Source organism: Paralichthys olivaceus, chromosome 9 (assembly GCF_024713975.1).
Source record: "Paralichthys olivaceus isolate ysfri-2021 chromosome 9, ASM2471397v2, whole genome shotgun sequence".
Taxonomy (NCBI): Eukaryota; Metazoa; Chordata; class Actinopteri; order Pleuronectiformes; family Paralichthyidae; genus Paralichthys; species Paralichthys olivaceus.
The window spans coordinates 10,267,344-10,293,911 of record NC_091101.1 but is presented as its reverse complement, the minus strand read 5'-3'; the positions used below and the strand labels follow the sequence as shown (position 1 = coordinate 10,293,911).

Below are 26,568 nucleotides of genomic sequence, written 5' to 3'. Positions count from 1 at the left end.
GATGAGAAATGTTGGTGAGCTGCTTCTTCACGTCTCTCCACAGATGTTCTCCGGGGTTTAAATTTGACCTTTGACTGGATCATTCAGGGAAAGTGAGAGACGAAGCCACTCCAGCGTTGTCTCGGCTGTATTCTTCTTAAGGTGAACAGCGTTCCTTCCTTCCCTCAGTTCTGACCAGTCTCCCTGCAGCTGAAAACCCCCTCGTATGATGATGCTGCCTCCATGCTTTACACTACGCATATTGCCAGGTGATGTAGTACCTGGTATGTTTGGAGTTTTTTTGTTTTAAATAATTTTCCGTCACTAAATCTACAAGTGTCCTGTCATCTGCCTTTTACTCAGTGTGGCTTCCGTCCAGCCGCTTTACCATAAAGCCCTGGATGAGGGACCGCTGCTGAGATTACTGTCCTTTCGTCAATTTGTGCAATTTCTGCAGAGGACGTCTCTGTTAGACTGACAGTTGGTTTGTTGGTCACCTCCCTATAACCAAGGCCTTCATCTATTTCAGTGGGACAGTTAAGAAGAGTTCTGGTTGTAAAATTCTTCAGTTTGGGTTATTGAGGCCACTGTGGAAACACTCACAGATTTAAACATGGTTTTATACCTTTGGCCTGATCTTGTTCCCTGGACGTCATAACTTCATGGTGTTTGGAGAATTAAAGTAAACGTGATGTAGGTGACAACAATGTGGAGCACCACACTAAAGGGTCTGAAATTTTTTATGAGCATTTAATTAATTTCTTTTCATGTTGACATTATAGATTTTTGAGTTTAGACTGACTGGAAGAAATTTGCATTTAAAATGAAATCTACAATGCAGTAAAGTTTACTGAATACTATATAAGTAAATAATGAAGTGACTGTAACTCATATGAAATCAGAAACTCATGTTAATACATATTTTAAAATAACAAAATGACAACATAGGTCACAGACAAGAGGTAACTTTAATTCAACATTGTGAGTCCAAAAGTTATCTTACAGCTCATTTTTCATCAAAAACAATAACAATCTATACAGTAGATTTTTTTCTTCCCTTATATCATAGAGCTGTTCAGTGTATTTGCAGTCAAAGACAAAACAGAGGAAAAAATAGACACCAGCTATTTGGTTTGCATCTTTTTTTTTTGTTGTTCGTTACCTAAATACAAAACTTTTTCACCCATTACCAATATTTATAATCGGGATGGAACTTTGCTTACAAAGCAACCATTGTATGACAACAGACCTCTGTCGTTCATTTGAAACAGATATGGTGCAGCCCCTCCTGCCCCGGCCCAGACCAGCGCAGGCACACAAGTGCCTGAAAAACACTCGTCTGTCAGCAGGCGCCTCTGTTAAAATGCTCCTCTCTACCCACTTAACAAAACCAGGCTCTAGAAAAGAAAAGCTGAGAGAAAAGCCCTATTCTCTGTCCAGCAACAGCTTGAAGACACACAAAGAAAAAGACTACAGAAATGGCCGAGGGGCCAAGGAGCTCTGTTTCATGCCTCCTCACTCGTTCTTGTTCTGTTTGGCTTGTAATGAAGCTGTATTGTCCAAAAGGCTGAAACAGGGAGAGGAGAGGACCGGGGGGATCGACTGTCAGATACTGGAGTCGGACCTGTACGACTCCATGTGTGAGAGTAAAATTGTGCTGTGACAGTGCTCGTCTTCACTGTGCGTCCCTTTGTACTACAATAAAACAGCTCTGTGTCATTGTACTGTTGTGATCCTGTGGTTAATGAAAAGTATCCCCACCATGCTGTTTAAATTATTTCATTAATCGAAAGAGAAATTATATATATAATCGCTACAACAAAAAGACAAAGTGTTTGTGTGAACACTTAAGTTCAATGAGCACAGCTGAGACAGGCCTCTCAGTGCTGACTGTCCTTCAAAGCATGCCATCGCTGTAGTATTATAGTACATCAGGGTGTGTGTGATTGTTGAATTATGGCTCTTTGTATTCTAGTCTGGCTTCACCACCAAACGGAGTGGGTTTGTGCTTTGTCCCCAAGTTCCCATGAATTCCTCTGTGGCAATAGACAATTGTGGTGAGGGTAGAAAACTGTACACGTGATTGAATGAAGAATGGGTTTGCATTGTTAAGGCATCTAGACTGCTGGTAAAGATTACAGTGACAGAAAAAAAAAGAAAGAGTATATAGATACAGTATGTAAGCAGGCATAAATAACATAGGAAAAGAAAGAACAGAGGAGGGAGAAAAAAAGAGGAAACACAAAGAAAGAAAAAACACAGAGCAATTTCTTACTTCTCTTGGTTTTTCCACGCACAAAAAAAGAATGTGTCACTCAAGAGAAGAACCCATGCATATTATCAGTTCAAGAACAGTATCAATCTGAAAGCCTCAAACAAAAAAAGATATAGATTTACAGTATATATTAATGTGTGTATATATTCTTAAAAAATCTACTTCAACCAAATACTCTGAATAAGATGCTACTTCGTTGCCGTACAATAAACATTTTCAAAAGGAAAAAAAATGAAATTGTTTTTTATTAACTTACAAATAATACAAAAATAGACAATGGCATGTTTTAAATCAACAAATGAAAGCATGGTATACCGATGCATAACAACATACAAAACGAACAAGAAAAAAAAGATTGAAAAAAAAAAAAGTCACATTTAAATAGTGGGGGACAACAGTAATAATGAAACAAAACACTGTGAAATATGTTCACTTACTGTATTAAACTTACACAACACAACTAAACAGAGGGGGTGAGAGGCAATGTACAAATACAAGGGATAAATACATTATTTATAGGATATTTTACAGGAATCCCCTCTTTGTATCCAAATCCATGTTTCTCATGTTTCGCAGATGAGATATTGACAACACACAGTAAATCTATCTTCTGCATCGAGAAGCTGCCTTAAGACATTAAATGTTTACATTTCAAACTATACCTATCGCAAAAAAAAAAGAAAACTAAATGTCAAATAAAAAATTCAACATTAGTTTTTTTTTTATGTACAAAAATATATCACATATAATCACGCATTTATTCTAATTTGATATTTGCTAGACTCCTTCAGTACAGTGCTGGCTGGACGCACACATCCTCTGGCTTTTCAAGTCTTTCGCTAAAACCTCCGACAAAACGTCAATTTTGGCTAAATCTTCACACGCCAAGCAGAAAAAGCATATTGCAAACAGCTCAATCCTCACAGTTTTTTTTTATTAAAAAGTGAAACAAACAAACTAGATGAGAAAAGGAGAAAAGAAAGAAAGAGAGGCATGGTTTCTGATCTTAAAATAGCACAGGGAGATTTCGATACACCACTTTTAGTTGTGTGGGAAAATTAGCAGCAAAATTAAGGGGTTGATGATTTTGCTCTTGTTTGTGTTTCTTTGCCTTTTTTCTGTGTTGTCGACCTTTGCTCCATTTGGCGTGCTGCTTCGTGGTTTTTCAGAAAAGCCAGCTGAGCTAAGGAAAGCATCTTCTATTGTGACAGAGGTTAGGTAAACTCCACGGCCAAACCGACACTTTGCTGTTGTTTGTGCGAGCTACGGATTGCGAGACGGCGTGTGGGGGGGCCTCCGGTAATCGAACCCACACCTTACAGGCATAAACATAAAGATAAATAAATGCTCTTTTCATGAGGTCAGTGTCACACTGTGGGCAAACTATCAGTCTCTATACACTCCACGAGAGGCGGTGTCAGAGAAGCTACACTAATTCAACCAAGAGGGAAATAACATCACAAAGGTTTGTATTGTCCCTTTTTTTTCCTCCTCCCCCTATCCCTTCAGATGAAATCCCAATGGAAAGGCCTGAGTTTAACAGAGTCCTGGCGTCTTATCTTGACTTCCTTCAGTTCAGCTCCGGAGCATAGCAGAGACTCGCCAGACTCTGCTACTGTGTCTTTTCCTCTTTAAAAAAAAAATCCCAAATCTCCAGCTATCCCAGATTCCTCTACATGGGTGGAACGATCATCCCGGGAATCGCTGCTTTGTGGGAAAGGAGGGGGGGAGAAAGAGAAATGGAAGGAAAAAAAGAAACACAGAGAGAGGTCAGTCATGTGATTGCTGGGTTTCATCTGTCATCACAACAGTCACATAACAGCAATGTGCTCCAGCATCTGGCGAACAAAGACGACTCTCCCTCATTATCTCTTCATTCGGAGGCCCCCGAAAATCAAAACATTTCCCCTCTGCCGCACCGCTAACTTGACGCTCGCAGACGACATCATTCAACTTTTCGCAGGCTTTCTGAATGAGCTCGACGCGAGAGCTACCACTGTTAATTGTTAGCAGCTACGTCGTGCGAGGCCGTCGTGCAATCGCGGGCCGTAAATCAGACACAAGGAGAAAGCATGGCGGTGACGTGGGATGACAGAGGTGATGAAATCACGTTCGATGCTCAGAGATGGAAAAGGAATCTGCGGGCCTTTGGCGGGGAGCTTTATTCACATTCCTGACTTCTTATATCTTGCTCTGCCACGCCACTATAACTCCTTCTCTCACCTCCTCACTGCCGCCTCCCCCTCTCCCTTCCCCCCCACTTTTACACTGAAGCCATCACACTGAGGAATTTTTCATATAACATATTGGCTGCCTATTGATCCCTCCCTCTCTTCAATCCACTAATTCCCTGGTTATTTCCTAAGTGTCTCCGGTTTGTTGGGATTAACAGAATGGTGTGTGTGTGTGTGTGTGTCGGTGTGTGTAAGTGTGTGTGTGTGTGTCAGCGTGATCAGCACACAGTGGCCACTAGCCCCTGGGTCACCGTGGTCAGCGCTCATCAACGCCGACAGAGGAAGTGAGGAAGTGCTTAGCTTGGGGCTCTGATAAAGATTCCCATCCATCATTTCTCTCTCTCAGGATCTCAACACCATACAACATCCTGCCTAGACGAACAGACCCCGTGCTGGATTCGAATGGAAATGGGAGAGCAGAATGACCGCAACAGCCCCCCACCCTCCCTCACCCCACAACCACCACCTCCATGTAGAGACACCCACTGAAAGCGCAGGCAGGAAGCAGGAAGCGAAAACAGGAAATGGAACACATATGGTGTGGCATGCTGTCCCTCTGACGAGTCGAGAGCGACAAATAAAAACAGAAAAGAGAAGGAAGGGTAGGGCAGGATGAGCTGGTGCTCGCAAAAAGAAATGAGCGGTGGGATAGTGTGCAGTGGAAAGAACAGGAGAAAAAAGAGAAAAGTCAGAGCGAGGGATAACATACTTCAGGAGAAGGCCAGGCCCTGCAGAGCGCTGGCTGATGAGTACTTGCTAGAGTCCACAAAAGACTGATCTACAGTGAGGAAGGAGAATGGAGGGTTCAAGGAGGGGAAAGAAAAGGAAAAACAGGGAGTGAAGAGGAGGGAGAAAAGGAGGATTGGAGGAAGAAGTGGGGGTAAAAGTGAGATATTATTATCATAAGGAGGAGAAAAGCAGGATTAAAGCTGGAGAGTGAAAGTTTCTGACTAATTAACTCGACTTTTTTTACAACATACACTACAATCTTTTTCAAATAAGCAGCAGCTATAATTGTATTAAATATGTAAATAAATGTTTGCTGGCTTCTTGTTTTTAGCAGCTTACCTTGCAGACTGTTGGCGTTAGTGCTGGTGCACGTGGGCGGAGGGGAGTTCTGGGGTCGAACGACAGGGGCGAAGGCGCTCTTCTGCTTGACGGCTGCAGACACCATGTTGGCCGGGGAGAAGGAGAAGATGCCAGAGGAGCTACTGCAGTTGGAGGGCAGGCTGGTCGATGAGGCCATGGTGGGGCTTGATGGGACGACTGAGAGGAGAGAAAGACGGGTGGGATTGGGGGTAGGGGATTAAGGGGGTCATGGGGAGCACGTCAGGGAAGGACATGGAGGAAAGATGAAGACAGAAAGGGGGAAAGACGGGGTTAGAGAGAGGACCGTGGGCAGAGAACAGGCAGACGGGATGAACAGAAAGGGACTGGTCAATGGAAAATGGCAGGAGGGATAATATTTTGGACTCAGATCATCAGGCTGGGACTTTTTTTCTCTTTGAGTTGATGAGTAAAATCACCTGGCAGGGAGATATTCCATAGCTAAGACAAAAATGTGTTTAGCTGGCACTGAAAACAGCTCAGAGCATTTTCTTTCCCTTTGATCAGTCGGTTTTGATGACTCATCCCGTGCTCAGGGGTTACAACAACTTGATCAACATCTCCTCGCAAACTCAGGGTGCTGTACACATAATGTGTTTCCAGAACCACTTACAAACAAGGCTCTCCTCCATCAGCTTTATCACAGATAATCATGCAAGAGAGGCCAGTGGTTCCAGTAAATACAACAAATATGCCGATAATACATGGTGTCTGCTGACTGGTCATTAGATGCTGCTTTCTGTTCATATTGGACTGTATGATTGTATATATTGTTTCATATTATGCTCTATTGTTTATTTTGTTGTGTTGCAAATCATCTTTTTACTGCAATGTTATTCATCAATTAGAAGTTGCTTTACGCTCCACCTCAAAAGATGAATGAACGGACAAAGTTTGCATGTGAGAAGCCTAACACAAAAACATGCTTTGGAATTTATGCCACAGACAGGTTCCCACAATAGACTCACCAACCACCAAGAGTCATATCTAACGATGCAGAGACAGTCGAGCGCTCAAAACAAACTCTACACTCAGATGTTGTAAGAGGCTTTTGTCTGCAATACATTATGTGGCAAAGAATCAAAAAGATTGAAGGAGATAACTGCTGCTGTTGCAACTTCACATCTGAACAGACATTACCCTAATATACACTGTACCTCTATCAGGAATCAAGATTTTGGTCATATCGCTGAGCCCTTGTTTGCTTTGGAGCATATTTGGTTGTAGAAGCTGAGAGTGTTTATAGGGCTTGATAAATTGCTGGATTATTAGCTAGCTGCTAAAGTTTAAGCTCAATATACTACAAGTCATTACTGTAGCTGTGTCTAGGGCCTAATAAGCTTCCTCCGTTTAGGACTCTCCAGTGACATTGTCAAGACCAATTGCTATCAGTCAACGGCTTAATCTTTTGTCTTTAAGTTCACCAAAGATGAACTCCGCTGATCACCACACAATTTTAGAGTTTTCAAAGCTGGTGTGGCCAGGAAGTAAATCTTTGAAATTATCAGTTTAAATTTAAAACAAAACAGCATTTAATAAAAACTTTTATTTCATTAAATCAAAGTTTCCTGAAATTAAATATTAATAAACAATAGCTGTGAGACTGGAGCACAGGCTATCTTCACAGCCCAAACCCTGTCTCCTCCTGACACCCGCCCGTCCATCCATTTCTCCCTGGTTTGTCTTTTGTCTGCTAATACACTAAGAGCATTTTCCCCCTCAGTGATTTTACAATCAGCTGAGTCGTATTTCACCTGCCCTCTGATATCTGCTTCTGCCTTTATTGTTGTTATTATCCAACACTTAGCCTTTATGGCTCTTCCTGACAAATCCTCGCAATAAAGTCATAATCCATTTATGAAGGGGCCTAACTAATCAATTAATGAAAATTGGACCTACAAAGGCAGGCCGAGGGGCCATTGATTGAAAGTGTCTGTGTGGGGCCGATGAGCCTGTTAAAATACTTGTTAACACCCAGGAATCAAAGAGCTGAAATGGAATTGCTTCTCTAGCAATTAGTTTATTGATTTAATCAAGGGTCTTTAATGTAGAGGGTGTGTGTGTGTGTGTGTGTGTGTGTGTGTGCGTCAGGGGGGTGCTAGGTGGTCTGCTCCCCTGGCCAATAAAGTGGGGATTTGCGTTTGACTCTGTTCTTAAAGAAACAGATGAGCCAGCTGAACTGAAAGACTCTCTCCCTGTGTGTTGTCTTCAGGTTTCCACCTCCCTTTGTCAATATCCATCAGACTTTCTTCCTCTTTTATGTACAAAAGGCTCTCATTCATTCATGTCTAACTTCCCTGCCTTGATTTGTGGCTACACCCATACCACACATCCATTCTATTATAGATAGAATGGCATCTACACTACTTCTACTTTTACAAACCGCTGGAACAGAGAAGTTTGGAAATGCTGCTGGACCCATTTTTGTTTGAGGGTTTTAGTTTGGACGAGAGAAACTATATTTGGAAACGATGATAGGTAGACACAACAACTTTCTGATTGGGTCTTTTAGGTTACAATATAGCCTTTGCTGATCAGTCAGGCTCCTATAGTCCCAGTGTATGTTAGTTGTCACACTGGCACATGCATGTCATATTATATGTGTCTTCAGGCATGTCAGTATGGATAGGGATTAAAACTGATACTGAGCCAAAACACTTGTGTGGACAAAGATTTTTTAGTTTAAATACTTGATTGAAAACATAGTTGTACAGATATAGCCTTTGTCAACCCCTACCTAGTTTTCAGAACTACGATGTGGTGTATTTACTCACTAGCATAGGGCGAGTTGCCTGCAGATCCATTGAGGAAGTTGGGTGAGGTGCCCAGGGTTGCCATGCCAGAGTTAGCGTAGCCATTCATGCTAGTGGAGACAGAGCTGTAGCTATTCTGCTGGGGGGTGGAGCTGGGGACATAACCGTGAGGGGACACACTGCTTGTACTCCTACTGAAACCTACGGACAGGGAAAGAGAGAGAGAGAGAGAGAATAGGTGTTAGGGGCATAGCAGATGGCAGTCAAAACAAAAAACGAGAAAGCCTACATGCAGCACTGCCAGATTCTCATCCCTACATGGCTAATGGGCTCATAAGCCAAGAGAAAATTAAAAAAAACCCAGCATATGGCAGCACGAGAAAGCAATGAACAGAGCGGAGGAAGAATGATATGAGGGGGGACCGTCTACAATCCAGCCCCTTAAAAGAATAGGCCTTTGACCTTCCTGGCTCCTCACCAAAATTAGATATATTGATAAGGCAATTAACACTAAAAGGCCTCTGCAACCCTCTTGTAATTTATAAAGAATGAAGCCAGTATTTCTGACAGAACACTTCTCTACCTCACGCTTTACATACAGGGGCGGAGAACAGAAGGAGGACACTTGAAACAAAGACTATAAATACATATCTCAGGTCAGACACGCTGACACTGGAGAAAAAAAACCACAGCTGGAATTGAACATCAGGAATTTCTACTCTCTGGTGCGACGAGGGCCACACTTCACTACCTCTATTAGCCTCCTCTTCTATAATTAGGTACCACCAATTCCCTGTTCTCATCCGCTATGGGATGGGGGATCAGAACAGGCCACGAGTCAAATAGCTGATATCTGTTGTTTTCTTCACATCTGAGGAAATGTCCAGATGAAGATGAAGGGCAGAGGAAGAGGAGAGGAAGCTCATTGTGAGTATTGAGACGCATCCAGAGGCAGGTCTTCCTCTCCATCCCCTGATACATGTGATGAATCACCACTGACTGCACCCACATCTCTCTTTGTCAGACAGGGGCTGACCCCAGTCTAATATACACACCCCTAGGACCCACTCATATTTCTCCATCGCACTGCATCCATGACTCTCTTTTTCTCCATTCTTCACTCTCTTCGTCTTCTTTCGTTCCTCCTCTCAAGTTTTCCCTGTTTCCCGCTGCCATCTCCCACCCTCCTCCTCCTGTCCCCTTTTTTTTAAGACTCTCTTATTTTCTCCATGCTCTTAAATCACCCTCTCTGAATTTCCCACATGAAAAATAAAATTTCCCTATCGCACTACTCATCTTTACAATCCATCAAGAAAAAGAAAAAAAAACAAATAAATCAGCACCGCATTTCCCATGGTGATAGACTTTACCCATTCCCCGTTGAGCTTGCTCACCCTGATTGCCTGTTTGCGCCACCTCCGACCCAGTGAAGGAGTTCACAGCCATCATGCCAGCATGGACGGAACCGCTGCCAAGACCGGCGAGCTGGTTGTGCCCTCGTGGCACCGTTGTGTACAGGGCCTCTGCGATATCTGCCGCTCGTTTCAGAATCATTTCCTGACAATGAGGGATAAAGAAAAAGAGAGATATGGTCAGCAACACAGCCAGGAGGGAGGAGAGGAGAGGAGAGGTTTTCAAGTTCCTTTACAGGACCATTGCAGAGAAAACAGAAGTCACTCAAAAGCAAATAAAGTAAAACAAATATAAACAAAACCAATCAATCAATACATTTCTCTAATAAATCACAAGCTCTCCACTGAACCCAAACTGAATATAAGACACCACAAATAGTCCATCTGTGACTAAAGGCCTGTATATTGTCCACCATCTTGTAACATGAGTGTTCCACTCTGAGTCGGGCCTTCAACCTTCCCTTCAGAACGAAGGCCGGAGAGGAGAGGAGAGGAGAAAAGAGCAAAAAGAAAAGGAGAGATGAGGAGAAGATGGGAAGAGAAGAGAAGCAAAGAAAAAAGGAGCGATGAGGAGAACATATGTGACGAGAAAAAAAGAGAGGAAGGAGGAGAGGGGAAAAGAAAAGAGGAAAGGCGAGAGGAGAAGAAAAGAAGAAGGACAGAAAAGAGACGAGAAGAGGAGAGGACAAAATGAAAGAAAAGTGGAGAGACGAGGAGATGAGAGGAGACAAAAAGAGATGAGGAGGAGAAAAGAAAAGATGAGATAAGAAGAGAAGAGGAGTAAGGAGAAAAGGGGAGAAGAGGAGAGAAAAGAAGAGAAGAACATGCCCTTGATAGAGGCGTAATGCTCTCATAAGAATGTTTGATCCCTGCTCCAGATATTGCTCATGTAAACTCGCAGCAGGCTGAGTGGTTTTTATCAGTGGTCACAGGGAGTGGTGGGATTGGTTCCAGTAAATGGAGGAAAGGCTCATTAACAGTCTCATCAAATCTTCAGCCTGCCTCTTCCTCTCTTCCTCCCTCATTTCTGTTTCCTCTTCTCCTCTGGAGCCCCATCTCTACCTTCCCTGCTCTCCTCCTCTCCTCCCTCTGCATTTAGTTTTTTACTGCACTTCTCCTCCCCTCCGCCTCGGAATATCAGCTGATAAAAGAACCGACATATTCCCATGTGTGTGTTTGTGGCTCCCAGATCTTGTGTGAAAACACAGCGGGGTGCTGCGGGGCAAGCGGAGACACCGCTTTTGAAGCTGCCAGTGGTCCTAACCACAAACATAATTTTATCTAAGAAAACATATTGATGCTCGTCTACATGCTTCGTTTTTTAAACTGTGTATGTGTGTGTGTGTGTGTGTTTACCTGGTTATTGTGAGGCATGCCGTACAAGGCCTCCACCAAGTCCGCTGCTCTCTTTAGGATCACCTCCTACAATCAAGCACAGGAAGACAAAGGAGATTGATCACGAGTGTGACAGCTCAAAGAGTTCAGTCACTTTTATTACATTTCCCTTCTTGCATTATGCTGTGAATGCAGAATAGAGTGTATGTGAGAGGGAGGATGGAGGCAGCTAGAGGAGGGAGAGAGGGAGAGGAAGAGAAATGGGCCTGTCCCGGCACTTTGTTACTCGCTGGGGCAGTTTGGGAGAGCAGAGGGAAGATACGCTTATCTGTGAATAAAACATGAGCCTATATCTCTCTATCAGTCAACCATCTTCTACATCTTCCCCTCCCACCTGTCAGCACTGGATCATGAATCCAGCGCACATGATCACGCATCAATCTCATTTAACACAACATATCATCAGGTTGACGGCTATACAACTCCCCTCGTCAGCCGGGACACACCCGTCTCCTGCCCCGTATTAACCCCGGTAATGATCCGAGTGAATAGTCCTGCATCCACTTTGTGTGATAAATGTAGAACATCATTGCTTGGATGAAAACCGCCAAGTGGAATTTCCCACATCAAACATTTATCCTAACACGATGTTGCCGTTCCTCTGCGCTCATTTTCTACCGCTTACCCTCCTTTCTCTACACGCGCTGTCTCTATTCTTTTCCTCTCTCCCTGAGTGTATGAGTGTGTGACTCCAGGCAGTCGTTATATGTGCGCGTGTGATGTAGACACCTACAGCCCTGCGAAACCCTTTTTAAAAGTTAATGTGCCGGGGCCAGGATATATGCTGGAGGCGCGACAACCAGAAAATTGCAGCCCCCTTCCCGCCCCCCAACCTTCCCCATCATTTCTTTCTCTCCCTCCTTCCCCTTCCACTCGTGCACACACACACGCTGTGCGCTATACCCTCCTGAGTGTATCCCTCGCTGTGAACAAGCCCTGGAGCATGTGTGCTCTCTGTTCCGTGACACACCGCCTTTCAATCAGACCTCATATCATACACACGCGCGCTCGCACACACAGCCGTGCACATGTGGAGCCTGTCGAGCACAGCCAGGACATGACGAGAGGGTCAGCAAAGCAATAAAGATTGTAGAGCGCTGTCCGAGGTGCTAAATTCACTCAATAATGGGAGCGCTGCCTCTGTGTTAACCTCCCATTACTAGCACTATCTGGGGGAAGCAGGAGAAGGGGAGGCAGGAACAGGAGAGGGGGGGACAGAAAGGGGGGAGAGCAGAGAGGAGGCCCGCTCGAGGTGATTGAGAGATGTAGAGGCCCTAGGTAGGTAAGTGGTTCTTTAGTATGTATGCTCTGCTCCTCGCTTCCTCCTCTCTTGCTTTTTCCTCGACGTCCCATGCCTCCCAGGGATTGCTAGATAGATGGATGGATGGATGAGGGGAGGGTGGAGAGGGAAGGAGCAGGGGGGAGAGAGGAGGAGTTGGAAATGAGGGAAGTGTGAGGCATTGGGACACAAACAGATCCACAGCTGGGGTGTAACGGTGTTCAGGGAGGACACGAGGAACCTCAGTCACTTCATCTTAAAATGTTTTTCTCCTCAGGGCCTAACACTGTCTGTGCACCTCCTCTTCACCTGCGCTTCTGCACTACTTTCTCTCATCTCCCTCTTCTTCTTCTCCTCTTCTATCCTCTTTTCTCTCTATTAATCACTCTCTTGTGGTCCCTGTGCCCTGTCTGTACCTATCAGTCTCTCGTTAGCGAAGGGATCTGTCCAGTAGCTAAACGCGATTAGGCAGCGCTCCAGAGTCGTTCTGATAAACAGATAAATGTGGTTAGCGCCGCACTGCCTCCCTTGCTCTGTTGCTGTTAGGGGAGACCATTTCCTGGGCGCAGGGTCTCTTCCCGTAAAAGTCAGGCCCACAGAGACGTCAACAGGAAGGGGAACCTGATCCAGAGCAGAGCCTGGCCTCGTCTGGCAGGGCGGTCACTCATTAGCTGGCCCCAGACCCCCAGCTACACCGCAGCCTCAGCTAAACACCCTGCGAGTCTGGCTGCCCAGCACTCCCTCCTCACTGCGACTATCAGCTACAGCACAGTATGGGGGCTGTTTTCAGCTGGACACCGGATCATTACCATAACATACAGAGATAGAACAGGCCCTTGCAGATATCCTGCTTGTTTCCTGCTGTGGGTTCATTAAGAATCCCCTTGCAAAAGGTGCCACTGGACGTGAATACATTATATTCCAAATCAATCCAATCTCGATTAAAAATTGACTGAAGAGCAGCCACAAAGAGGCTTTGCCAAGGTAAATGTGAATAGGCGTATTTTGCTGCAGAGGTTGCCAGTATGTGCCCCTCTCTGTAATGATTGAGGCCAACGGTTGAGAGAAGTGTGGTCAACAAACTGTTATTACCTCAATAAAGGCACAAATCAATAGAGCTGAAATGAACAACCGGGCCTGCCAGCTACCGCTGTTCATTTAGAAGAGAAAGAGACACCGGTGAAGAAAAGGAGGAAGAGGAAGAGAGAGGAGATGGATGGATACAAAGATATTTAGAGAGATACGGGGGGTTGATAGGCTAAAGACCAGAACTCACCAGGACAAGTCTTGTGTCCACCAGGCATGACACACAGAGAGGACAAGTGATTTCTCTATCTTCCTCCTGCATCTACCTGGGTTCTCCATCTCTGCCTCATGGTGACTTCAGAGCACCGTGTGTGTGTGTGTGTGTGTGTGTGTGCACGCACAGGCACGGAGGAGTGTGTATGTGCATTTCTGTGTATGTGTGCATGTGTGTGTGTGCTGGAAGTAATAAAGTCCACCCGGGGTTGACTTCGATCCACTGACCCAGCAGGAGGTAAGACTGGACAGCTATGATGGATCACCTAACCTGCTTCTGCCTCTCTCTTCCTCTCTCCCCTCAACCTCCTTTCCTTTCCTCCCCCTCTCCCTCCCTCTTTTTCCTCCCTCCATCTATCCCTTTCCTCTCTCCCACTTTGCCAGTCTAAATGACCTTATACTCAGTGGAAGGATGAATAGAGTGGCTTGTGCGTTGGCTGCTCAAATACAGTGTTTGTTTGAGCAGAAAATGACCATGAACATATGATAAAATGTTTATGTGCACGCTGTATAGTGTCATGTATAGCCCACTGTCCGTAACACACAATCATCCCTCTGTATGTGAGGTCATACTGCCCTTGTGCCATGTACATCCATATATGCTATGAAACCCTAGAAGTTTTCAATATGTCTCTGCATCAGTGTTACCAAGACAAATTCCTATAAAATAACTGCATGTGGCAACCAGCACGAGCACTGACACATGAGGAGGAGTGGAGGCACTGTACCTTTGGTAATCTCTCTTGGTCTCCGGGGTGTCTGGGGATGACCTTCTGTAACCTCTGGAAGCCGTAGTCTATAGTTGGCTCGTTCAGCGCTAAGCACGAACAGGGTGGTGAGGGGGAAAAGAGATGGAGAAAAAAAAGTGTTTAATGCTTGATTCCTAATAATGAAAACACCTTATGTTCAAGACAGAGCAACTGAGAGATAAAGCAGGAGAATCACTGACGGCAGAAATGACTGAATTAAGCGTGGTTTACACGCTGAAAATGTGGGTGTTCTCTATTAAGTCTGGTGTGTGTCTTTGTTTGCCTGTGATGTAATGAATCTCTCTCTGTCGCCTGCTTTGGTGGTTAATAAAAAGACTGTCAGGGAATCGGGTGTGCATGTGTATCTGTGTGCATGCATGTGTGTGTGTGTGTCCTGTGGTCTTGCGTTGATCAGCGACTAATATAAGCAATTACAGAGCCTGGTTCCAATATAACAAAGGCTTGATCGCTCCGGGGAACAAGCTAAACACACACACACATGTAGAGACAGTTGCATGCACACACACACAAACACACAAACACACACACACACACACACACACACACACACACACACACAGAGTCAGATCATGCAGGCAGCAGGGAGAAAGCACTCTCTCTGCATGCTGGTCGTGCTACGGTAATTGAATATGAGAAGATTTACCATGAATATTTAAACATTAGAATAAATACAATGAAGATCTGAGGCTCATAGTACAAACACTTCAGAGGAGGATTGTTGGATAAGTGCTCTCTCCACATAATTCATTTCTAATGCACTCTCTTTCTCTCTCTCTCTCTGTCTTTTACCCCCCCTTCATTCTCATTGTGGTTTACCCAGGGAGTCAGTACACATACATGGATGGCAGTCATGACTCCTTTACTGGGCTGCAGCCCATAAGACGTTGCTTCTGTTAAGACTTTGCGGCGTGGTGCATGTGGCTACGACATTGATGTATTTGTACGTGCACATGTGTGTAAATACAGTGAAAGAAAAGGAGCCATGAAGCATGAGGATCGCCTGTATGTGTCTGTGCTCTCCGTCTGTTTCCCCTGTGGGTCGCAGCTTGGACGTTTCCTGAGGGCTGATGCCCCTCTCGCCTCACATCTGAGCAGCCAGGCTGACTAGGCGGCCCTCAGAAAAAGGGCCCCCAGAGGCTATGAGTACAAGCTGTCCTGCTGGACCTCTAGTGACTTCACCATGGCGCCTCCTGAGCCACTCGCTCCAACACACCAACGACAAAGGGAGCAAAAGAGCAGGCATGGGTGATGCTCTGTTTTGGCAACACAAAGGTATTTGGACAGCTCTCCCAGCGGGCTGCTCCAGTAATCCATAAGAGTGAAAGAAAGGAAAGGTGAAAAGCTAGAGGAAAAGACAGCACAGAGGGGAAAAAGCAGGAGCGGAGATGCCAGGGGCAGGCTCAACTTCTGAAGAATGACACACATTATAGGACAGCTGGTCCACTGATAAAATAAGCCAAAACAATGAGATGATCACATGCAACAAATAAAGTATGAATTATTTCTGAGGACAAATATTTGACATTACTTCCCTATTCTCTGATCTCTCTAAAGCCTTAAGGAGGATTTGCCCTGGATTAGGCCCGCAGTCTGAGGAGGGGATTGTTCCGACAACATCCTCCCTTTTCGTCTCAAAGGCTTTTGTTTTTATGATGAATTTTTTATCAGTTCTCCACAATGTGCCAAATGAGCCTCGAGTGAACAATAGCATGAAAACCCGGAGACATACACAGATAGCAACTATTACAAATAAAGAGACAATTTTGGTAATTGAGAGAGGAAGTGATATTGTCTCTGATCGTTTTCAAGGACCATAAACCAGGGGGAGGAGTATGCGGGGGACAAGGCACACCGCTAACTGTCTGGCTCTGTCTCTTTGGGATTATCTTGGCATTTTATGCTCTTATATCTATGCTCAATATCTCACATTGCACCATAGGAATTAGTTTTGGAAGGAGAAGAAGAGGAAAAAAAAAAGAGTACGCTCCTGCCTCGAATGAGGAGGGGTGTGCAGGTACACTCCAGGATTCAAAGCACACTCTCCTATACAGGTATATTTATAATCCTTAGCTGTCGCTCTCCAGAAGAGCAAATCAAAGCCAGTAAAACATAACTGCCATAAATAAATGAATAGATGAGCAACAGCCCTGGACTGGAGGGATTCACCTAGCAATCACCCACATCAGATCAGATCAATGCTCATGGAAATTTCATGAAGCCTAGAATCCACACCGCTTCATATTTCACTATAATAACCCACAGAGCCGCAGGGGGGGTGTGTATGAACGGGTGAGGGGGGTGGGGGGGTTGGCTATAGGGTGGAGGGATGCTGGAGGTATGAGCTTCAGGGGAGGAGTAAAAGGGGTGGGGGGGTTGTTTGGGGGGGTAAAGAGTCGAAGGTGGTGGTGATGGTGGGGGAGTGATAATTGAGAGGTCAGAGTGGTGGAGTCCTCCTGGAAACACAAGAAAGGAGGAGAAGCTATGGAGGAGGAGGAAGAGGAGGAGGGGAAACTACAGCAAGTGTCCAGTAACACAGACCCTCCTTCTCCTACTGTGTCACAATACTGAGCGTGTGTGTGTGTGTGTGTGTGTGTGGGAGTGTAGTTGCAGGGTTAGGTAATTGGCTCTGAGGCTTGATCTTCACACCTTAACAGGCCCTCAGACAGTGGGTAAGGAGCTGATCATATCACAACCCTCTGTTTCTCTCTCTCTCTGCCTCTCTCTCTCTCCTTCGTCTCCCCTCTCCCTCCTCACATCCCTCCCTTTCACTCCCCCCTCTCTCCCCTCCCCTCTGCAGTCTCCAGTGCTCAGGTGTGATCTCATAAGCGCTGCCTGGCGATCGATGCCGCCAGTGGCAGGGGGTTCAATAGCCCTGAATTACGGCTTCACCCCCCCCCCCCCACACAGATGAGAGCCAACCCCCCCCTCCTCATAACCACCATACACACACACACACACACACACACGCACCAACTACTCACAATCTGGATCAATACCATACAATCTAATTTTTATCCATTTTTCCATAAACCCCGAGATTGCGTTTATTTGCAGAATCCGACAAGCTAAATAAAGCATCGCTTGAACATGTCAGGGAGACTAATGCACGGCTGGAAATTCATACACAGAAAACAGATGAGTAGAGCTTTTTGCTCCTAAAGGAGGCTGAGGTTGTGAGAGAAGGAGAAAGAGGAAAGGATGGAGAGGGGGGGGGGGGTCGCTAAAAGATTCTACAAATCAATGGAGGTGTGGATGCTACTACAATCTAAGCTCTAATTATCTGCTGCAAAAAAGTGTGTGTCGACAGTTAACAATACCTGACAGCGTGGATCCTAAACGGGAAAATGCAAATTCTTTTAAAATAATGGATGAAAAGTGTACGCTTGGATTAAGATATAAGAAAACACACAGAAATCATTCCCGCTGGTGAACACTGCTCATTTCAGCGGGGGTATAAAATAATCTACATTCGAAATCCATTTACATCATCATCATGGAGCAGATGCTGCTGTAATAAGACGGGAGGATGCTAAAGAGGGGAGACAAGCCACATGGTGCAGAAAATTAATCTCAATCTCAAATAGAGGTGTGGATTTCCTCATGTTTAAGGCTGTGTGTAGTAAACGTGTGCAGCTATCTGAGCCGGGCCCTGTCTCCAGCTGGAGACCGGCCGTTTTAATCAACAGCAGGCCTCCACCCAAGCTCAATAAAAAACAGCATTCACAAATAGGAGCAGGACGAGTAATTGACCAGCTCTCGGCTGCTCCCCGATTTTATTGCCAGATGACTACACGCTGCATTTGCGTGTCTGAGTGTAGGTGTATCACTTGGGCACGTGATTATAGGACATGGCTGTAAATCTAAGGTGAATAATCGTTATCTTAACAAATCTGTAGCAAAGCAGGAAACTGATTTTTTTCACTGATTATCACACAAATTGCACTTGAGACATGATATCAACAAAATTGTCCTCAAAGTGCTCAGGATCAGAGTGTGTATTTTTGTGTGCGGCAAGCTGACTCATCACTCTGAACAACTCTATTAGAGTCAAATCAAATAAATCCAAACTTTATTGAGCATCTTCATGCTTACAACACTTGATCTGTGTTTCACTCCAGTGTCTGTGGTATACAAAACGACAGACAAGTGACTGACAGTCCTTCCTCTGCTCCTAAAACTAATTTGAAGCTCTGACACAGAGAGGGAGGGAGAGAGATATCAGCTTCTTCCCCCGACTGGTTTAAATTCTGTTCTTGACTTTTGTCTTTTTCCCTCCTCGACACTCCTGCTCCTCCTCAGCCACAACTGAGTGATGTTTCCTACACACCTAATCTGCACTCAGTGCTGAAAAACTACCCCTAATGTTTGTGCGTGCGTGCGCGTGGATGCTCGTCGGCGTGCGCGGAGCCGGCCTTAATGTGAGCCAGCAGAGCCTTTTAATATCAGCAGAGGCTGTGGTGGAAGCACTAAGGAGACAAGGCTGCATACTGAGGAGGGAGGGATTGCCTTTTGAACGACAAGGGCGATTCATCAACAGCCCCCCAATCTATGGCCAGTATCCCCCGTGTCACACACACACGGGTCCTAGTGACAGAGAGTATTATCACTCTATATTGCATGGAGAAAAGAAAAGGGAGAGCTTCTCTGATGAATGCTACAAAGACAGCAATCCAGTAAACGGTGATACACAACCAAACATATAGATGCATCTGGGGGAGGGGGTGGTGGGGGGGGGTGATAATGAGACAGAGAAAGAGCAAAAGAGAGAGAGAGAAGGAGAGAGGGAGAGGGGGAGAGTGAGAGAGGGAGATTAGAGAGAGTTGTAAGCCCCCAGAGGTGGGTATAAGGCAGAGGGCAGAGAGAGGAACAGAAGGGGGATAAGGGGATAAAAAAGATAGAGGAAGAGCAGCGAATGAAAAAAAACAACATTCTTTTATTCTTATCAGTGGAGAGCTTAATTGCCTTTGATGAGTCTAATTGGAGCTTTCTGAAGTCTAATAGCAGAGGAGTCCTCAGAGACGACAGAGGACACATTACTGTAATAGCTCCTCTCCGAATCTCCTCTGCACCCAAAGTCGCCTGCTCTCCTCCTCCGTCCTCAACTATACAGCTGATTTTTTTTTCTCCATTCAACAACGGCTGGTTGTGGAGTATCAATGATCACATGGGGGGAGGGGGAGTTAACCTATAGATGGGTTGTGTGTGTGTGTCTGTGTATGTGTGTGTGTGTGTGTCGGGTATGTTTGCAAAGTAGCAGTAGCAGCAGTATTGGGTATGTGTTGACTTAATTAGGTCTGTGAGCTGCTCGCTTTCCTCTCCTCAGCAGAAGTTGATTAGCAATGCCAGCTGTCCCCAATGCAATTGAGTGTGCGCATGTGTGTGTGCGAAGCTGCATGCACATGTAATGTATGAGCGCATGCGTGTGTGTGTGTGTGTGAGCATGGGGCTGTGTCGATGTGTGTGTGTGTGTTTGTGTGCGAGCTGCCAGCTGCCACGCGGTGCTGCCAATCCTCCATGATTAGTACCCACTGGCAACTGGGCGCAAACTGGTGCCAAACAGACCCAGGAGGGCAACATGGCCCATGGTAATCCTCCATCTTTCTCCGCTCCCCTCTTTCTCGTCTACCTCTCCGTCTCTACCACTCTTGTCAGTTGCGTTTTCCTTCCAAATGCTCTCCTCATGCTCATGTTGCTTTCTGCCTCAGCGCTCATTACGCCAAATGTGAGCAGGTAATATTTTAGGAAAGGGCTGATAAAGAAGCTACATATGGGAGAGGCACAAATACCCGCTGAGGGTGCAGAGCAGTGGCTGGAGTTAAGTGTGTGAAGGGTAAAACTGGGATCTATGCCTCGACACGGTTGACTGTGTCACTGTGAGGGTGCCAGTGCTTGGCAAGCAGCATCACAGTGCGTTCAGCCCCCAGTGGATGACCTCTTGCTACTTCTCACCTGTTGAGATTCTTCTATGAGCCTCCACAGGAGCCGGAGAGAGAGGAGGGGATGAATTCATTCAAAGAACCAAGTTTTGAATAAGTGGATGTGACAAGGTGAAAGAGTGGAAGGGGCTGGGGAGAGATAGGGCCATTATGCATACGGTTCCCACATGTCTGGCACATTTAAAGCGCTCCACACACACTAAAACACACACACTCTACGAGTTTGGCAGAGCGCTGGCTGTCGGACAGCTCTGGCATGGCAAAGGCTGCCCACCCATCTGCCCTCTGTCTCAGTAATGCAGTTACTTGTCAACGTGCAGGAGTGTGCTCATGGGTAAATTTACGCATACGTAAAGAACAAACACAGGCGGCCTATCACAGGCTCTGCCATAAGTACACAAACACAGAGTCATAATTATGACGCACGGACATGGAGTTTGTCCATGCACAGTAATTAGGACACACACAACATGCAAAAAATGTCATGCCGGTGATACAAGCACACACACTCTCTCTCTCTCAATTGTGATTTTGTCAAATGTTGGCAATTCCAGCCGGAGCTTATAGCCTAAGTCTATCAGTGGTTGAGATTACAGACAGATTTATGTGATTCACAATCTCCCCGGGGACCTGTGGCCTCGCACTGGTTAATCACCGCTTCACAGTCACTCTCCCTGCCGCTCTTTCCGTGGCATGGCTATAACTCTGCGCCGATATGGTCTGATGTAACACTCGAGGTATTCGTGCCACTGCACTCCAGAAAAAAATTACGCTCTCTCGGCGCGGACCTCTTCCTTTCTGGATCACGTCTTTGACAGGGTTAAATCTCAATAATCCCACTAATCAAAAGGTTAAACCTCCTGCTGACCTTCAACTGCTTCATAAAAGAGAGCAAACACTTTTCATCTCCTCATTAGAGTTTGTTGTTTCACTGAATTATTGAGTCAGGTTATTGTTTGGAATGTAAATGTTTCTGCAGAAACAGTGGAGTGCAAATATTGCATAAAGACCAAATAAAACTTGGGAATACTACACAGTTAAATGTAATTTTTGAGCTGTAAACTCATTTTTGTGACTCTTCTTTGGTGGATTCCTTTCATGCTGGTTTAAAAGTCACACGTAATCAAGAAAAATCTACACACACACATGCACAAACACACACATAGTTTAGCGGAGACTTATGCCAGTGGCTCAAATGGCTCAGGAACGCCGCACACCTCAGACACGGTTTGACCCGACTGTCTTGGCACCAACCGCTTGTGACGGTAATTCAATCGCTCATCTTTTCTTAAAATGTGAAGCTTCTACTTCATACAACATTTCTGTCGTAAAGTGTGTGCTGCCCCTGGAGTTGTAGCTCACAGCTAGACGATGAAGATAACATAGATGACTAGCATGTTAATTGGTCACGTGAGGAATAAGTGGGCGTGCATTTTTTTTAAATTCATCCAAAACTTAGGGGGCAAGTTACACTTAAAAGCCACTAGGTGCAGGGTTTTTAGGCGACTGCAACTTTTCTTTAAACAATTCAAAATGTATATGTTGTTTTCAGATTCCAGGAGTTCATGGGTAAAGATGGATTATTGTTATTATTGGTAGATTTGGGTTTAATATGGCTTTCTATGAGTAAACTTTAGAGTATAGAGAATAATTCATACCTGTGTAGATGAAGCGTCCAGGTGTGCCTTTGCAGAACTGTTTGGATTTGTAGGACAGCGTGACCTCCACCACTCCGGGGATGTGTCTGGGTGGAGTCTGCACACGAATGGCATGGGGGGTGATCAGCTATATGAAGAGAGAGAGAGGGGCACAGAGATCAATGCAATGAAACTACACATCTAAACACGTGCTCCGGGGACTGTTAGTGGCTCGCCCTGGACCCTTCCTCTGCTGCTTTTTGACTTTCTTTCTTTGTATAATCAGCCTGAAAAGGGTTAGCGCCAAAGCCCTCAGGTGGCCGCATAGCCCCAGGCAATGTCACTGTGAGGCTCGGGATGGTTATCAATGCTGACATGGAGTCTGTAAGAGGGGGTTCCAAAGCAGTTATGTGTTTATGAATAAAACACACACCTTCCTCTGCATATGTCTGTTACAAAGTATAAGTAAACGTATAATATGCCCGACTCTGCCCCTGTCTCTGTGTCTGTCAGCTGAGGCTGTCTCGCCGCCGTTAGCCACATTAAAGCGGCACTGTGTCTGAAACACGCTCACTTAGTGTGGATGATGAGCCCACTCGCCATGCATGCACGTGTGTGTGTGCACGCTGAAGGGTCTTTGAAGGAAAAAGGTAACAAGACAAAACACAGATGAGACCTCAACGAGTGCTCATTTTCAGCACGCTACAGTGAACTAGCACTCAAAGCTAGTAGCGCTCAAAAACTATCAATGCTGTTGCCAGTAACATGTGTGTGTATGTGCACGTGCGTGCGTGCGTGTGTGTGTGTGTGTAGATCTAACTGTCCCTTTCATTGCTCACTTAGCCAGGCTTTCATTCTGCTATTGTCTGGCCCCGCTCACCTCTCAGCGAGATAATATAGGAGCTTTTTATAGAATTATTTCTTTACTAAAGAGAAAGCTGTTTAGCTGCACCGCATGCTGACCTTCAATTTCACACATACACTGCATTTACATTTTAGTCATGTGGCAGATGCTCTGTACAAAGAGATTCATACTGTAGGGAGTGCACATACTCCAATGAGGCAGATAGGAACATAATAAAAGACAGGAAGAGAGCTGAGCATAGATATGACAGGGAGAGGAATGAGAACCCAGGCTGCTGCTCTTATTGTAAAACAGTTCTCATATGAGCTTATATCGCTGTAATTCATTAATGATTTCATTTTTAATTAATGTATTGATTATCATTTGAAGTGCCATATTACAATATTAGTTTGTAAAATGTTCAAAGATAAAGTATAATAGCATCTCTGCTTATTTTGTCATTTGAGATTCTGGGAATCTCAAAATGAATTGATTTTACAATGATGCACAATCCAGGTTTCCTTTTTTTCACAGTTGAGCAGCTGTGTTTTCACTTGACTTGAAATAATAAACTTTGATAAACCCTGAAAAAAATCTGTTAATGATCTCTGAGACTGTTCTTTTAGATACTCGCGTACAGCTGCACAGCTACAAACCTGAGGGATTGCTTTGGCTTTTTCTTATCTCTTGTAGAAACAAGCTATTTTCAGATATGACTTTGGACAATATCCAAAATATTCGGTCCGGACATTGCAACACATTGCGTGTTAGAGAAGTGATCGACATGCTGTGAATTTTTTCCAGACATTTTTCTGCTCTTTTCACACATGGCCTCACACAGACATTTCAGTAGGCGGGGGTGGCAGCCCCTCTGGATCTTTTCAGGGAAATGTTGGGTCTTAAAGAAGCTATACTTTCACAAGGTATTCAAATCTTTTTCAATCAAAATCTAAGAAGGAAAAAATACTTTGTTTTGCTCTCAGCTCTTGCCAACACCAGTGCTTCTTTGCAAATGGACATTGCTTCATTATAAAGTAGCCCAAAGCCAAAAAGGCCATTGGGAGCCATTGCTTTGCAGTGCAGCAGAAGGCCTACGTTTAATATTTCAAAATGTGATGAGGGTGCACACATATGCACATGGTCTCTCCGGGTTACTGACCTCACTCCAGACCAGCATGGTTCCGAAGATGACCTGCAGGCCGTCAAAGAAGTTGTCCCCGATGATGATGACTGTGGCGCCCCCTGTGGTCCAGCCTTCACTGGGACTGATGGCTTTGATGCTGGGGGTTGCTGCGAGATTCACAGACAAAATAGATTAGACGTTAACAACCCTAATGACAGCCCATAAAGGTCTTTGCTATTGGCAACATGTACAGTCCCCACCTCTTCTTCCCATCTCCCTGTCTCTTACACACACACACTGACACACACAGATCACCTCTCTCCTCCCTCCCAGGGGTCGGGGGCCGAGCTCGGAATACTAATCAGAGTGATTATACGCACCCCGTTATTAAACATCACCCCTGCCCTGTGTGTGAGGGCAGCGGTGGTGCGCTTGTTTTATGACACGTGGCAAAGCGTGCGGGCGTGTAAATGTCAGGTGTGCTGAGTGTCTGATCAAAGGCCACGCGACCGGGGAGCAGAGCCCAGCCAGCAGTAGCTCTGCCCTCTGAATACTCCGCCTTCATTAAGCAAACACTTAGCTCTTGCTCAGCTGTCTGCTCCATATATATCCGCGCAGCTATATCCGCACCACTGACGACGTGACCACATCAGGCCATGTTTCTGCTCCTGTCTGGTATATTTGTAATGTGTTTTATAAGCTTTCAGTGTTTTCTCTTGAAACATATTCTTCATATCTTATCGGACAAAGTACATGGAACAACAACAATGAACCGCATTTTCAATAACGAGTATTCAATGTGCTTTTTGTCCTTATCTGCTGGTATTATGGACTTGAAGATTACTGATGTGATTGAAGAAAAGAGCAGCATTGGGGAAAATACATGTTTATACAAGCTAAATCTCCTCTCCTTAACAGATATGCAGCTTGTCAGACATGCTGTAATTCTGTAAAGCGGCATAATCCACTTTAGACTAGGCTGACTTTTTTCCCCTGCAGCCTCGCCTTTGCTCTTTGCCTGACTCCCTGTTCTGTTGATCCTCCCCAACAAGCTGGAATGATATTTAGCCCCCTGATACGCCTGCAGAGATCAACGTTCACCGAGCAGCAATCTGTGGCCGTAATCATGGCCTAAGATGCCTCCTTTTCACAGCCGCTGATATTATGTGCGCTCCATGTGCATGTGTGGATGTGTGTGTTTATGCGTGTGTGTGTGTGTGGATTAACCAGATGGTGGAACGTGAATCCATGTGATAGGATTATACTTTGGGGTGTTCCTCACCGCCATCTGTTCAGATCTCTGCACTGCTCATCTATTACCGCCTGAAATGGGCCCCCAAAGTTGTGTATCCCACACACAAACTCGACACACACCAGAGAGAGATGGGAAGAGGGGGGAGAAAACAAAAAAAGAAACTTCTGTCATCTTCCCTGACGTTTCGTTTTTTCTTTGTGCACTTTCACCCCGTCCTCTCATCTCCCCACTGCATCTCGTTCTTTCGCTCCTGTTGTTCCGCTGTCTAACCCCCCCATCATCAGGAGGATAGAAAATCAGAGAAGAGGAAATTCCCCAACAAATCTCTCTGACACAGGGAACATCTGTTAGTTTACTGCGAGCACTCTTCTCTCTGTGTAAAGATCCAAGTCTCGCTGACGTCTCCAATATGTCTCGTCTTTGTGAACTTTCCTAATCGTCTGTGAGACCAGTCCCAGGGACAATTGGTCCACCTACCTCTGGAGGATAGTCATTAGAAAGACTTAACCATAACATTCAATCTTAATGCAATCTACTGTAGGCCATCATGTAAATCCCTTCTTAGTTTTTTGTCATTATCATCCCTGAGGTTGACTCTCCTCAAAGAGAAAAAAATATGTTTCTCTTATTCAATGTCTGGGAAATCGAAATGAGAAAATAACTGGATTAGGGACTTGGGAATCAGTGCGGGCTCCTAAATCATGTGCACATGTCATTATGAAGTATTAAAGGTTTGGGTCTGACTGTGCGTGCAAGGGTGTGTGTGTGTGTGTGTGTGTGTGTGTGTGTGTGCATGGACTTTTTTTGTGTGTGTGCATGGGTGTGTTTGAAAAGCTGAGGGATGGGGAGTGATGGAGGGCTGGAGGATAAAAGCAGGTCTCCGAGGAAATAAAGCCAGTGTTGGCTTTAAGCAGAACAGACCTCATAAGACACATAGTGCTTATGCGAGGCAGAGTAGAAGGCCCAGAGGCAGAGACCTGAGGGGAGCAGGCCACAAGGGAGAGACAAGAGACTCGCTCGCTACCACTCTCTCCTCTCTAAGCACGAGTTAGAAACCCTACAAGAGAGGGGAAAGTGAGAATCCGGGAGAGGAAGCAGGGGGAGAGATAAGACAGAAAGCAAGAGAGCAGGTTTGAGAAGGATAGTGGAGACAGAGAGGGGTTGAGTGGGGAGCCAGACAGAGAGGGGGTGAGGGGGTGAGGGGGTGAGGGGAGCTGAACAGAGAGAAAGAGAAAGTGATGGAAGACAAAGAAAGGCTGCACTGGTGGGA

General features: G+C 45.3%; 1 protein-coding gene across 5 annotated transcripts in view; it reads right to left on the bottom strand.

Annotated features, from left to right (window-relative positions):
* Positions 1-928: 928 nt before the first annotated feature.
* The window catches only part of ebf1a (EBF transcription factor 1a), a 57,018-nt gene continuing 31,378 nt past the window's right edge, over positions 929-26,568 (bottom strand). Inside the window, exons 9-17 of one of the 5 annotated variants that reach the window (XM_069531543.1) lie at positions 24,080-24,210; positions 22,098-22,224; positions 14,462-14,550; positions 11,117-11,182; positions 9,743-9,905; positions 8,370-8,549; positions 5,557-5,754; positions 5,198-5,266; positions 3,402-3,958 (exon numbers count right to left, since the gene is read on the bottom strand). In XM_069531543.1, coding sequence (XP_069387644.1) covers positions 5,199-5,266; positions 5,557-5,754; positions 8,370-8,549; positions 9,743-9,905; positions 11,117-11,182; positions 14,462-14,550; positions 22,098-22,224; positions 24,080-24,210 — 1,022 coding nt within the window. In that variant the 3' untranslated portion in view covers positions 3,402-3,958; position 5,198. The other 4 variants (XM_069531544.1, XM_069531546.1, XM_069531545.1 and 1 more) reach the window with 4 other exon arrangements.